Raw genomic sequence first — 13,946 nt, 5'->3', positions numbered from 1 at the left:
TACAGGCAAACCTGTTTTGAATTTCAATTAAAATGAAAGTCAAAATATAATTTTTAAAACTTTTATAAATTTATTTTTGGTACTTATGTAGGAGCCATACCACAAAATTTTAAAACCATTTTTAAAAGTTGCAGTGACCTTTTTTTACAATGGTATGCTTTGAAATAGTGGTTTTTAAGCGTAAAAATACAACATAACATCAAGATTCGATTAGACTAGAATTTAATGGAAATTAAATTTTTAGGTACAGCTACTACACCAGTACCGTAATTTTATTGTTCTCAATATCCTTGTCGCTTCTCACATTTGTTGTTTTTTGACAATATTATTCCGAATTGCAGCGTCCGAATGCGGTGATCCTATGCGTGTCAGTCTTAGATTCACCATTCTTGCCGTTTCGGCAATGATATTCTTTCCAGTTATTGTATTTATTTATGTGGTAGAAGCACACACATCTCCAAAAGTGATAGCAGATGGTGAGTTGTTTGGATTTTTGAAGTTTTTATTATACAAAAGTATAAAAAAGATTATAAATAATTTTTGGAAAAAAAACTTTGATACATAAATTTGAAACAATAGAATCCGTATTATCAGAACCTATTGAAAAACATCATTAATAACGTGTAATTGGCTAATAGAAACGTTAACTAATTAAGTAATTTCGATAACTAACCGAGCAGGACCGTGTGTAACTTCCCTGAAAAACCGCCGAAAGTATTGTTAGTTTTTGAAATTCTTTGCAAACTTTACTTTAAATGATTTCAAAAATAAAAAAACAATTAAAGCTTCACAGACTTTGTTAGTTTTGGTGGAAATCGGTCGTTCAGTATTTGCTTTATTATGTATTTTATTATTCACAACGGAAATTTGAGGTTTGACAGACTTGAGAAGTTTAAATTTTGCAGTAAAATTAATGTTCGGTAATACTCATTTCAGTACTATTTGCATTATTGAGCTTAACTTTTTCACAATTAGTACACATATTTAGAAACAAAATCTAATACGCCAACTCAATCCTTATTTTTACAGATCAAGAAAGGTCGTATGGGGTGATTTGTGATGCAGGGTCAACTGGAACACGGTTATTCGTTTACAACTGGATTAGTACTTCAGGTTTTACTTTAAATTATAAAACTAATACATTTTTCACAATTGTTTCTAGACTCCGAATTGATCCAAATTGAACCAGTGATATACGATAACAAGCCGGTCATGAAGAAGATCAGTCCCGGACTGAGCACATTTGGAACAAAACCTGCCCAAGCTGCAGAATATCTGAGGCCACTTATGGAACTTGCCGAAAGACATATCCCAGAAGAAAAAAGGCCGTATACACCTGTTTTCATTTTTGCCACTGCTGGAATGAGATTGATTCCTGACGAGTATGTTTTAATCGGGTGATATCATGGTTTCCTTTTTCTAAAATTTCAAACTTTCAGACAAAAAGAAGCTGTTCTCAAAAACCTACGTAATAAGCTACCAAAAATTACATCGATGCAAGTACTGAAAGAGCATATCAGGATAATCGAAGGAAAATGGGAAGGAATTTATAGTTGGATTGCAGTCAATTATGCTCTTGGTAAGGTTTTCAATATTTTCTTTGTATTTATTTTTTTGATATTTAGGAAAGTTCAACAAAACAGCTACATTGGATTTCCCGGGAACCTCGCCAGCACATGCAAGGCAAAAAACTGTTGGAATGATTGATATGGGTGGAGCAAGTGCTCAAATTGCATTTGAGCTTCCTGACACTGACAGTTTTAGCAGTATTAATGTGGAAAATGTGAGTTTTGCTTTAAGTAACTACTTTTTAAATATGTGCAATTTTAAGATTAACCTCGGATGCAGGGAAGACGACTCGTTATTCAAGTATAAACTGTTTGTGACAACATTTCTTGGCTACGGAGTCAACGAAGGAATCCGGAAGTACGAGCACATGTTGCTGTCAAAATTGAAAGATCAAAATGGAACAGTCATTCAAGATGATTGCATGCCACTGAACTTACATAAAACCGTCACACTGGAAAACGGAGAAAATTTTGTGCGAAGAGTATGTTGTTTTTTGGGCTTATTTGAAAATTCGAATAAAATTATTTTTAGGGTACCGGAAACTGGAATACTTGTTCAAATGAAGTGAAAAAGCTTCTCAATCCGGAATCAAGTTCGGAAGTCTGTAAAGCTGAAGCGGCAAAATGCTATTTTGGAGCTGTTCCTGCTCCGAGTATACCACTGTCGAACATTGAGATGTATGGGTTCTCAGAATACTGGTACTCAACCCATGATGTATTGGGTCTTGGAGGACAGTATGATGCGGAAAATATTGCGAAAAAGACGCAGCAGTATTGTAGTAAAAGATGGTCCACGATCCAAGCAGAGTCGAAGAAACAGTTGTACCCGAGAGCTGACGAGGAAAGATTAAGAACTCAGTGCTTTAAGTCGGCATGGATAACATCAGTGTTGCATGATGGGTTCTCAGTAGATAAGACTCACAACAAATTCCAGGTAATACAATTTGAACAAATCTTGAATAAGTTGAGCATTGATCGAATGAAAAAGTACCTTAATTAGCATAATTATTTTGAATTAATTTTTCGCCACCGCTAAACTATTGTGGTCAAGGTTTGAAATTGCAGCACGGTTTCAGCTTTTTTCGATTTTTTTTTGAAACGCTATATTTTCTTTTTAAAATTTTTAAAATGTCTCCTTTAAATTCTCGATCCGTCTAGACAATTTTTAGGATTAAAAAAAATTCGCCACCACATGTATAAATAATTTAGAGTGTTTCCACAATAGCAGGACAAGAAGTTCAATGGGCTCTCGGAGCAATGATCTATCATATGAGATTCTTTCCCCTTCGGGATTCTTCTAGAAATCTCATCGTTAAAGAGTATGTTCCTAAAAATGGGATTGGGCCTTGGTTTCATATTTTGGGTTATTCCAGGACTCATTCTTCCTCCGAAAGCTTATGGGCTCCGCTATTCTTCCTTTCCGCCGTTTTCTGTCTTTTCGTCTTGGTATGCGCTAAGGAGCAGTCTGTACTATGCTTTGATGACAAACGTCGGTCCTCTTTTGGGATGTCACGCAGTCAATACTCCTACAAAATGCTTAAAGAAAACCGTACTTCTTCTTCATTTCTTGAGAACTTTGCCTAGTCAATCTTTCTAATCGTGTGTGTTCCAATACGTGTTTTATTGTCAAATCACATCGCACTTCAATTGCCTTCCAAAGTTTTATTGTCCTGTCTTTTTTGTTAGATCTTACGGGTTTAGTAATTTATATGTGATACTTTTTAATGTATTGAAAATAATTTATCTTGACATGTAATCAGTTACGATTTATATTTTTACCGGGAATTTTGATAATTTTTCAATTCTAAATAAATTTTTATTTATTTATTTTTTAATGGCAACAATACAAGTTCGAGATACAAGTGTCTAGTATACAATTATGACCCGCAATCGGAAAAATTAACTTTCAAATGCCCACCAAAAAACGAATGTATGTTTTCTGTTTATTGCTACCAAAAAAAATATCCAAAGACAATCTCCAAAAAATATCAAGCAGGAACCTCCAGATGAAAACGTATTTGAATAGCTCTGGCAGTTCACCAAAAACGCCAAAATACGATGACGTTTTTCTTCTGCATCAACATTGATTGCGTTTAGTTTTTTTGTGTAATAGTTAAAATTGCAACTGTGAAAAATAATTTTTAAAAAACTCAAAACAACTCGAAGCAACATTTGGATTTTTTCTGCGCTGACGGTAGGTCCGGGGCATAATTTCAGGAGGATTTCACTTTTTTCATGTCCGTCCAATGTTACAATATGATAACTTGAACATTAGGTATAACTTGAAACGGGAACAACAATGTTTTTGTCGACGGCCTCCAAAAAAGGTTGAACAGAATTTTAACCACTTTTTAATTGAAAACAAAAAATTTTCCATCGTTTTAAAAAAATATTTATCATGACATTCGGTTATTTTAGACCAGAAATTTTTAAAAACATTATTTCCTCACAGGATGTAGTCTACCTTAAGAGAAAATCCTAACAAGCAAAATGCTCTTTAAAAAAAAAAAATTCCAGAATTTAAGTGTACTTTGTTCTTAATCCACCAGTCGTCCTTTGTACTTTGTATTCTTTATTTATTGATTCACGATATGATCGGGAAGGTCCAACGTAGCGAGGTCCTCATCTGCATCCACACAGCCAAGGAACAGTTGCTCTGCGGGCAGTCTGCTGGTTAATGTAGTCTACACGCACTCTATGAACCAAGATTGAATCCTCAAACCTCAATCAGACCGTCTCACGTACACTCATTTTCCAATATTCATATGTAGTCGGTTTGTAAACTGTCTTCATCTAGTTTTGTGTATTACAGACTACATTGAACTCTATGTGTTCACAGTTTTCTTGCCTATTTTCTTAATAATTCTAAGTTACTCTATAATTTCTTTATTCTCTGAATTAATTTCCAATGCGGTTAACTATAACAGAGTGCAAATTTGAAAATGATAGCAAATATTTGTACTAACGCCAAGATGAAAAACTTTGTTTGGGATAAGATTTATTGACTTTTCATCAACCTTGCTTCAATTAACGGCTGATTATAAAACTTGTGATTTTGACAACAAAACAGTCAATCAAGTGATTTCCTATTTCCTTTTTTTTTTGGTTCGCCGCTTATTGGCAAAGTACTTCACTTTGCCGATTCGTTTTCATACCGCATGTTTTAAACCGGTACACTATATAGCTAATTTAATGATCGGCCACTGTGTCAGTCAGTCCTAGTAGAAATCAGGTTCAAACGGGGGTAAAGTCTTCATTTTTCTTAATACTCAGATTCTGCAATCAATTTACTTGATCATAATCTTATTTCTGAATTCTGAATTAAAAATTCCCAAATAATTACTTTGAAAAACAATATGGCGTCACCAACTGCACAATCATCTGGTGAGTTATTTGATGTTTTTTGTTCGAAAACAGGCCCCGAAGGACCTTTTACCTATCTTTTTCCAACCCTTTATCAGCTGATCGAATGACGTTTCTGTCTTTCTTACCGCCTTGGCTTCTGGCGTGTTGTTCGTCTTCATTTTCTTTAAAACGCCTCATCCACACACACAACTTTGTACTCTTTCATCTCTCATTTCTTCTCGTTTTCAATTTTCATCTTTCGGCGGGGCGAACAACACTAAAGATGATGATCTTCACCACCTCCCCCTTCTTCATCGTACTTTGTACCGCATGTAGGTTTGACCTATGCTGCTGAAAATACTATAACAAGTCGATAAAACTTGGCCATTTAAGTATAGCTTAAAGCTTTCACAATAAAAGAAACTGAACCAACGTTCTACAACGTTACTTTTCAATTTGTTTTCTTATCACTCCCGACAGCGACCTTGGATGTTGTTTTCAATTCTTGGTTCTAAAATATTTAATGTCTTGCGTCTTTTTGTGAAAACTCAAAATTAAATGTTTGTCTGGTTGTAATCTAGATGACCAGAGCCCAATTTTTTTCACTTTTCAAAAATTGTTTGCCGCTGTCTAAACTGTTCAGTTTTATTGTATGAGTACTTTTGAATTTGTTTTTGACTAGTGAACTATTGTATGTTAAGTTTTTTAAACTTGCGGTATAACATTTTTGCGTTTTCGGCTTATGTACCTAACTTTTCGATTTTTATCCGTTTTAATCAATATAGCACCAAAAATGATAGCCAAATATCATAGTAAAACTTTAAAGAATTGTTGAAAATTTGTTTTGACACACAAAAAGTGACAATTATTGAGTTTTTGCTACTTTTTGAAAAAAAAAAACTATAGCACTGCTGCATGGCCGAATACCTACAACTTTTGAACGTTAATATTTTGAACATAAGTAGACTTTTCCTAAAATTCAAAGAAAACTTTTTTTGATTGACAACTCACAAAAAAGTGGCAAAAACTGAGTAATTATCACTTTTTGAAACACAATAAAAAAAAGAAGAATTGTGAAAAGTTTTGTTATGTTATTTGGTCATTTTGGCAATATAGGACTAGTTTTTAACACTTCTCCCGATGGCGCAATTTTATTCTTAACTTGATATTCTGGGGCAGTGCTAGAACGCCCAGATACTTTTGAAGTAATTTTAATGAAAGTTAAATTTTTTTTGAGTACTTTAAAATACTTATAAAGTATGAAAGACGGAAGACTTCCAGAAGTTCTAGAGTCAAATATTTCAGTTTGTACTGAATTTAGAAAATAAAACTTTAAAACCACGGGAATTCCGCAACAAAAGGCAACCTAAACTCCAGAAAAACTAGAATTGGGTAAATTTTTGGCTCAGACTAAAACTTTCAGTTATCAATTTTGGATTTTCCTTATATAATAATGTACATACATTGTTCAACAAATTTTAATAAAATTTGCTTAAAAACTGACTGAATCTAGGTTCGTAGAAATCAACTTCTGGCTAGCGAGAACATTAACAAACTTTTACCCCACTTAATTCAGAAATGTTTACACATTTTTCACAACCCTACGTGAACCGTTTTTAAAGAAGCTTGAACTATGATTGATTTAAGCGCTCGAAAAATTCAATTACAAATTAGATATCTTGAAATTATTGCTGCCATTGTTGTTTGGTTAGACATCAATTTGATGTTTCTGCAACTGTTTTTCAGTGAAAAATTATTACACACACATGCACACACTCTTCTCTTTCTCTATCCCGCCGCGTTACTCCTCACATCTCTGAGCTATTTTGTGTATCCTCAAAAGCAGACAATATTAGTGGCGTGATTCTCAATCACTTTTGTCTTTTCTACTCTTCTCTTTTTTTCCCTCTCGCTTGTTTTTCTTCTATCTCTGATAGTTTTACGTAAGGTGAGGAGATGGAAAATGAAGGCGCAGACATACGCAGAAGCGTACCTTGTGAAAAGAGAATGGGCGGACCAAGGCCACCACGTGCTCGCAAACAACGCCAGCAACTTTAGAACGCACAAATAAAATACAAGTTGGGGTTTACATGTTACTTTTTGCTCTTTGTATCTCTCATACCTATTTCTTGATTTCTTGGTCATGCATCTTATTTGTTTCAATTCAATTTTTATTTTGCAATCGGCATGCCATATGATTTTACTAGTTTCAATTATTTACAATTAATTCAAAAATTTTTCCAATTTTAGATCCTAATATGGTGGACGAATCTGACGTCAAATCAGCCTTGAATGGTCATGATCGTCCATTTACAATTACTCTTGCCATTGTTTTGCTAAAGGTAATTACAATTTGAACATTGAGGTTTGAAAAACAAGTCAATATTGTTTGTCCCTTTTTAGATTGTATTTTTCATTTACGATGTCGTCACTTTCATTCCATTCAAAATATTTGCGGACCCGGCGGAGAAACTCGAAAAGTCGGAGAGAGTCAAGGTACGCATCACCACGAGATAGCAACAACCGGAAGTTGTGTTGTTGTTTTTCAGGCTGAGCCAGATAATGGAGATCCAACAACACCATGGAAGAACGTGTCTGCAAAAGACGGGCTCATGAACTCTTCATTTGAAGGAATCCATGATCTTGGTACTCAATGGGAAGAATGTGTCCGGTACGTGTTGTGTTGTTTGACTAGAAATCATTGATACACAATTTCAAAGACCGCATAGCAGGTAGCTTATCAGTGTTTCAGATAGCCACTGTTATATTATTTGTTGCATTTTGTTTTTTGGTTTCGGACTACACTATTTCCGTACTGAAACTGTAGTAGAAAAAAATGTAGGGTGTGAGAACATTGGGATGTGATCTTGATCAAAAAGTTTGAACATTGTGTAACGTTTATGTTTTGTTAGTCAGCAAAACATTAAAACATGCAATATTTGATAGTTGAAAAGAATATTGCATGTAGAAGATATTTTTGATTGGTACATGTGTCTGCAATACTAAAAAAGCAGACAAATGAGCTAATAGTTTTGTAGTTTTAGAATAATTATTGAACATTGACGCTTTTTTGATTAGATGTTTTTTTTTCAATTTTGACTAGAGCATATGTTCTGACGCTCTACAGTGCGTCCAACTTCTATAGAACCTCCTCTAGTTGAGGGGTTTGATATTTTTTCAAAAACAGTTAAAAACCGATGGGTGATATAGAAGTTGAACGGGCTTTTTTTTTAATATTGTGACTTAATTTTCGCAATTTTTGAGATACCTTCATAAGAATTGGGGAGCATAGGTTTTTCAACACTTGCTATTAAAATTTTCTAGAAGATACAAAGTTCCATATTGCAAGAGAGTTCTATAAAAGTTGAACGCACGGTATGTTTGTTAAAAAGAAATGCACATGTTTAACTGGATTTGAAAGATAAAAGTTCAATGACTAGAACCACTATCAAATTATTCCAGATTTTTGTGACAACTCTCATTGTGAGTTTCGTCAAATATATTCGAACCTTTTCGAACTACCAATATCTCCACTTTCCAAACAGTCAACTTAAACTTTTCTTGACTTTAGACGTTACGGAAACCAACCGTGTATGGGGACTCGTGAAGTTCTTAAAGTCCACAAGGAGAAACAATCAAACGGAAAAATCTTTGAAAAATGGCAAATGGGAGACTATCACTGGAGAAGCTATGCTCAGGTTGACAAACGGGTTAATATGATTGCATCGGGTTTGACGAGCCTAGGGCAGCAGGTATTTCTTAAATTGAAGCTTTGCTTTAACAGTTATAAGTTTTTATAGGAGAAGGAGCCAATTATTCTTTTTGCCGAGACCAGAGAAGAATGGATGACAACTGCTTTGGCCTGCATGAAAATGAATTTTCCAAGTAAAAACAAATTTTATACCTTTTCTTATAATATTTCTTAAAATTAAATAAACTTTCAGTTGCAACAATGTATGCTACTCTTGGAGACGAAGCAGTTCAGTTTGCTATTAATGAAGTTGGAGCCAAGACCATCTTCACTTCGGAAGCTCTCATCTCGAAAGTCAAAAAGGCGATGAGCAACGGAGCCACATCCATCGAAAACATTATCTTCTTTGATAGTGTCGATCCAGCATCTCGTGGAGAGTCGGTCGATGTTGATCTTCCATTCACCCTTCTTTCTTTTGACCAGCTTCTCAGCCGCGGAGAGCGTGAGTATTGTATGTTGCTTGGGGGTGTTTTGTTTGTTAAAGTTTCAGTAATAACCGCCTGCAATCTCTTCTAGCCCCGACTTATTCTACGTTACCTACTGTTTCCCCAATGTCCTATGTTTTTCAACTAGAATCATCACTACATAGTAGAGTGTCTTCAGTCTAACAACCCGGGTTTGAACTGCAAGACTTATTATAAACTTTTACCAAAATAAACCAAATTAAATTAAAAATAATTTCTAATTTTCAGCTTACCCAGTACCAACTCGCAGTAAGAAAGATGATCTCGCCTTCATCATGTACACATCTGGAACTACTGGAAATCCGAAAGGAGTTATGATTTCTCATCAGAATATTGTTGCTGTTACCGCTGGACAAGCCTTCAACATCGTTCTCGGGTAATTTGTTATGGTGTAAAATAGAAGTTAGGTAGACTATTCCTGGACGTGCTCCCATTTGGCTTTAGTTTATGTTACTTCCGAGCTGTGGACGTTGGTTAGGGCTAGGAGGGGAGCAGGGCGTGAAATCGTGACCTCTAGATTTTTAGCTACCACCACTACCGACTGAAACTAAAATTAGTTAATTGGGTTTTGTTTTCAGACCAGATGACCGATATATCGGATATCTCCCTCTTGCTCACATTTTGGAAGTATGCGCAGAAATGGTCGTTTTCACTAAAGGAGTCCGCATTGGTTACTCATCAGCTCAGACCTTATTTGACAGAGCACCAAAAATTATGAAAGGAGAGCACGGAGACTGCTGGGTTCTTCAGCCAACTCTTATGGCTTGTGTCCCTGCTGTCATGGATCGCATCTTCAAAGCTGTCATCGATGAGGTTAACGCTAACAGTGAACTTTTCAAGCAACTCTTCAAAACTTGTTACGAAAGAAAACGGTCCCGTTATGAAGAAGGATATACTAGTTTTATTTTGAACAAGCTTGTTTTCAATAGAATCGGTAAACTTCTTGGAGGAAAAGTTCGACAAATTCTTTCTGGAGGAGCTCCATTGAGCCCAGAAACACAAAGATTCATGAACATTTGCTTCTGCTGTCCAGTTGTACAAGGATACGGGCTCACTGAAACCTGCGGAGGAGGAACTATTGCCGACATTCATGATTTGTCAACTGGAACTGTGGGACCACCGCTCACATGTTGCGAAATTCTGTTGCAAGAATGGGCAGAGGCTGGATACTCACCGAAAAATGATCCTCCACAAGGAGAAATTCTTATTAGTGGACCAAATGTTGCGTTGGGATATTTCAAAAATGACGAAAAAACCAAGGAAGAGTTTGTTAAAGTCAATGGAAAAACATTCTTCGCAACTGGAGATATTGGTGAATTCCGCGAAGATGGATCTCTCAAGATTATTGGTAAGTTTTCTAAAACATTCAACTTTTTTAAAATTAAAACATATTCAATTTGACCTTCAGACCGTAAGAAGGACTTGCTCAAATTGGCTCACGGTGAATATATTTCCCTCGGAAAAGTTGAAACTAATCTTTTGACTAATCCAAATGTTGACAACGTCTGCGTGTATGGTGATTCGAACAAAAGCTTCCTGGTTGCGTTGGTCGTTCCAAATCAAAAGAATCTAACTCAATTGGCCAGTAAAGCTGGTGCAAGCAATGATAACTTTGAGAAGCTCTGCGAAGATAAGAAGGTTGTAGAGGCATTGCAAAAGGAGTTGGCTCAATATGGAGCTTGTAAGTTTTAACGGAATTTTTTAAAGAAGGATTATGACCAGTGGGAAAATTTTTAAAAATCATTCCTATGATGCTGAGATGATCAGGAATCATAATAAAATTTTTCAAAGAACATTTTCGAGTTATTTTGAGAGTAAACTAAATTTTCATCAATTTCTGACAACATAAAAAAATTTCCAATATTTTTGAAAAATTTTGAATGAATTTTAATTATTTCCCATTGGCCCTATTCCACTTTTAAAATGCCAAAGATTCACGAATTTCTCCAAAATAAAAATCAATATTTTCAGCCAAACTTCAACGCGTCGAAATTCCACAAAAAATCTTTATTTGTCACGAGCCATGGACCCCAGCCTCCGGGCTTCTTACCGAAGCCTTGAAGCTCAAAAGAAAAAATATCGAGAAGGCCTTCCGCAAAGAACTTGATGAGCTTTATAAATAGAGCTTCATCTACTCACTGATCTTACCCTGTTTCTGCCATTCAAAACGCATTCTAAATACTTAATCTGTTTTGATGTAGTCTAGTATAGAATGTACAATATTCTCCTTTCATTTCTCTTTCACAGAAATCTTGCTCATTGTGTGCCTTCATTTCGCAGTTTAAATATTTTTATCACTCTTATTTTCCAAGAATCAAATCCTTTTTACCGAATCACAAATCGACGCGGTGGCCATATGTTTTAGGGTATTCTGATTTCCACGCTTTTAATGGAAAGAAATCTGCTCTTGTTTGTTTTTTTTTGTTCTTTTCAAAATTTAATTTGTGTATAACGTTCTCGACCTCCTATTATCATTATCTCATTCATTTTATTGATTCAATGCAAATAAACTTCTTTCAAAAAAATACATTGTTTAAGATGGAAATCGAAGAATCGACCTATGATTTGGAATGAATGCACGTGGAATGTGACGAAGAACTGAAAATAGAAGAAAAAGCATGGATGTTTTCGTACAAGCTTTGTTTGGATAAATGCGATTTTGTGTAATTCTAATTGCAAGCTCATTCATCTTTTATTTATAGAATTTATTTGGCGGAACCTCGATTTTGAAAGCAAAGTTCAGAAAATGAAGGATCTCACGGTTATTAAAAATTATTAAGCAATATGAGATATTTACATTTACTTTTTTTTTCAACTAGTTCACGAAATGCAAAATTGTCTTTGTGCGACAGTTCTGTTTGGCAACTTGTCACTTTGAGGCATTTTTTCAGGTTGGGTTAAATTTTTCCACACAAATAAGTCATATTTTCAAATCAACCATTTTTTTTTTTTGTTTCTGTAATATTTTTTATCGAAAAGTTGGTTTTACAACTGAAAAAAACAGCTTAGTTTGGTTACCGAACTGAATAGGCGAAAAATCATGTTACAGAGCTTCATTTTACTGATTTTCACTAATTGAAATTTGAATTTGCACAAAAGTTGCGAAATCGATTTGGTTTTTGTAAGCTGTCATAGAAAGTAAAAAAAGCTAAAATTGTTGAGAAAACACTTGCATTACTGAACGGGAAGAAAGGCTAAAAGATGTGCAATACTTATATTTAAAAAAACATTTTCGAATGCAATACTGATAGAAAATACCATTTATCATTTTAAATCTATTCGCCAGAGAACAACTGAGCACAATTCATTTTCGCTGTCTCTTTCATTACTCTTCCAGAAACAACCCAAATCTCACCATTCAAATTCCGAATACACTCCCCGAAAGACGGATTATAACCCTGTCTACATTTACAGGTGCCTTCAATGCACTTTGTCGACGGTCTGCAGACTCCTCCTTGACCGCACGGATGACCTGCTAAACCAATTGCTGGCAGATTTTCAGGCTTGTCATCGTGCAGGGATTCTGAAAAGACACTGCTCAGTTTTAGAGGGACTACAGGTGCCAAATTTTAATTATTCGTTTATTTAATATAGAAAATGAAATATATAAAACTTAAAGTTTTGAAGTACACAGAGGAAGCTAGGGTTAATAACAAAACATACAGTATTAAAGACTTTAATTCAAACTCCATTTCTCTAATTTTCAGCTGCTTTTTTCAAATTTAACCAGAATTTCCTGTTGTTTCTTTATTGTAATTGTTTGCATAGGAATATAAGTATCTTATTCTTAGTATTTCAATAACACTTTCACATGCACTACTCTTTCTTCAGATTAATCATTTTTCCAAACTAGTAAGCTCATACCAGATTCTTTAACTTTTGAATCATAAACTGATTGATCCACACATTGTCCGTCAAATTCTCTTTCCCCATCCACGCATAAACACAAAATATCAATGCAAATAGATCCACCCGAGCATATTCCTCCGAACAGGCACTCAGTTCCAGGAATTCCAACTGAAAACATAATATAAAAAATAAAACTTTGGAAATTGTTGGAACGAAAAAAAAGCATTTACCGGAAAACGTTAAGTTTTCTTGTTTTTTTGGTTTGTATATGAGTACTTGTATAGACTCTTCGGAGACCATGTTCACCAGATATCATAACCGAGAGCAAAACATATGTGTTCTCGACCACATTTATAAATTCAGAAATCATTCAAAACTTACGTTTACCTTCAACGCCATACACTTGTTTTGCAGAAACGGAAAGTAAGATTAGGAATTGATAAGTTGGAAGCATCATCTAAAAAAGATAAAACAATGGAACAAATCGGAATGTGTGAAGATACCCGAATGTTTGCAATTCGTTTCTTTGCCTCCCCCAGTCAACTGTCATTCGTGTTTGTTTTTCCATTTGCTCTTTTTTCTTTTTTCTTGTCAGTTTAATCAGCCCAAATTAGGATGAGCCCTGAAGTTTTGACAATGAAACAAAAAACAAAAGTTCAATCAGTTGGCTTTATAGATTGTTATATTTTTGTTGTAGAACGTTCTAGAATATTTTTTCCACAAAAAAGTCAGGGAAGTTTCAGGCTTCAAAAAAGAAGTAGCCGCAAGAATTGTATTTTTTTTTTGGTTTCATTAGTATTTGTTTCATGTTTACTCTAACTAGAAAACAGTGCAAATTATCTTCAGACCCAGCCACACTGATGTGAGTCAAATTTTTTTACGGGGGAATTTACATCTGAAACCCCCATCTGAAATCCTAGTTGTCGTTCGAAATTTTACTGTGCACTTTTTGCTAAACTCAAAGAATTG

At 34.8% G+C, this 13,946-nt stretch overlaps 3 protein-coding genes across 4 annotated transcripts; 2 read left to right on the top strand and 1 right to left on the bottom strand.

Annotated features, from left to right (window-relative positions):
• The first annotated feature begins 341 nt into the window (after positions 1–341).
• On the top strand, positions 342–3,395 carry mig-23 (Nucleoside-diphosphatase mig-23). Its single transcript, NM_076593.9, has 9 exons — positions 342–476; positions 1,030–1,113; positions 1,163–1,382; positions 1,440–1,579; positions 1,626–1,783; positions 1,832–2,050; positions 2,101–2,502; positions 2,778–2,887; positions 2,942–3,395. Exons 1-9 carry the CDS (start codon positions 362–364, stop codon positions 3,150–3,152), a joined length of 1,659 nt encoding a protein of 552 aa, NP_508994.1. The 5' UTR covers positions 342–361; the 3' UTR covers positions 3,153–3,395.
• A 1,316-nt stretch (positions 3,396–4,711) lies between these two features.
• acs-17 (long-chain-fatty-acid--CoA ligase) lies at positions 4,712–11,653 on the top strand. 2 transcript variants are annotated; one of them, NM_001373312.4, is made up of 11 exons: positions 4,712–4,952; positions 7,164–7,255; positions 7,317–7,409; positions 7,463–7,584; positions 8,485–8,665; positions 8,714–8,798; positions 8,858–9,115; positions 9,357–9,504; positions 9,707–10,476; positions 10,537–10,809; positions 11,100–11,653. In NM_001373312.4, exons 2-11 carry the CDS (start codon positions 7,172–7,174, stop codon positions 11,249–11,251), a joined length of 2,166 nt encoding a protein of 721 aa, NP_001360705.1. In that variant the 5' UTR covers positions 4,712–4,952; positions 7,164–7,171; the 3' UTR covers positions 11,252–11,653. The 2 variants fall into 2 exon arrangements, with proteins under 2 accessions (NP_001360705.1, NP_508993.2); NM_076592.10 differs by lacking the exon at positions 4,712–4,952 and having other exon boundaries at positions 8,858–9,106; positions 11,100–11,642.
• Positions 11,597–13,438, bottom strand: C46F4.3 (EB domain-containing protein). Its single transcript, NM_001038447.2, has 4 exons — positions 13,359–13,438; positions 12,993–13,145; positions 12,484–12,651; positions 11,597–11,726 (listed from the first exon to the last, which is right to left on the bottom strand). The coding sequence occupies exons 1-4, from the start codon at positions 13,432–13,434 to the stop codon at positions 11,662–11,664; spliced, it is 462 nt and encodes a 153-aa protein (NP_001033536.2). The 5' UTR covers positions 13,435–13,438; the 3' UTR covers positions 11,597–11,661.
• Between the last annotated feature and the right edge of the window lie 508 nt (positions 13,439–13,946).

The sequence above is a fragment of the Caenorhabditis elegans genome, chromosome X (assembly GCF_000002985.6).
Source record: "Caenorhabditis elegans chromosome X".
NCBI lineage: Eukaryota > Metazoa > Nematoda > Chromadorea > Rhabditida > Rhabditidae > Caenorhabditis > Caenorhabditis elegans.
This window is presented reverse-complemented; position numbering and strand designations above follow the sequence as displayed.

What these genes read in the sequence shown, in the direction of transcription:
- mig-23 (NM_076593.9), top strand. Translation starts at nt 362, where the DNA reads ATGCGTGTCAGTCTTAGATTCACCATTCTTGCCGTTTCGGCAATGATA. An exon ending in TGCAGTCAATTATGCTCTTG is followed by an intron (nt 1,580 to 1,625) that starts GTAAGGTTTTCA and finishes TTTGATATTTAG; the next exon opens with GAAAGTTCAACAAAACAGCT. An exon ending in GAGAAAATTTTGTGCGAAGA is followed by an intron (nt 2,051 to 2,100) that starts GTATGTTGTTTT and finishes AATTATTTTTAG; the next exon opens with GGTACCGGAAACTGGAATAC.
- acs-17 (NM_001373312.4), top strand. Translation starts at nt 7,172, where the DNA reads ATGGTGGACGAATCTGACGTCAAATCAGCCTTGAATGGTCATGATCGT. An exon ending in CATGAAAATGAATTTTCCAA is followed by an intron (nt 8,799 to 8,857) that starts GTAAAAACAAAT and finishes ATAAACTTTCAG; the next exon opens with TTGCAACAATGTATGCTACT. An exon ending in GCCTTCAACATCGTTCTCGG is followed by an intron (nt 9,505 to 9,706) that starts GTAATTTGTTAT and finishes TTTTGTTTTCAG; the next exon opens with ACCAGATGACCGATATATCG.
- C46F4.3 (NM_001038447.2), bottom strand. Translation starts at nt 13,434, where the DNA reads ATGATGCTTCCAACTTATCAATTCCTAATCTTACTTTCCGTTTCTGCA. An exon ending in TTCAAAAGTTAAAGAATCTG is followed by an intron (nt 12,652 to 12,992) that starts GTATGAGCTTAC and finishes GTGTCTTTTCAG; the next exon opens with AATCCCTGCACGATGACAAG. An exon ending in GTGTATTCGGAATTTGAATG is followed by an intron (nt 11,727 to 12,483) that starts GTGAGATTTGGG and finishes TTCTATTTTCAG; the next exon opens with TTCTTCGTCACATTCCACGT.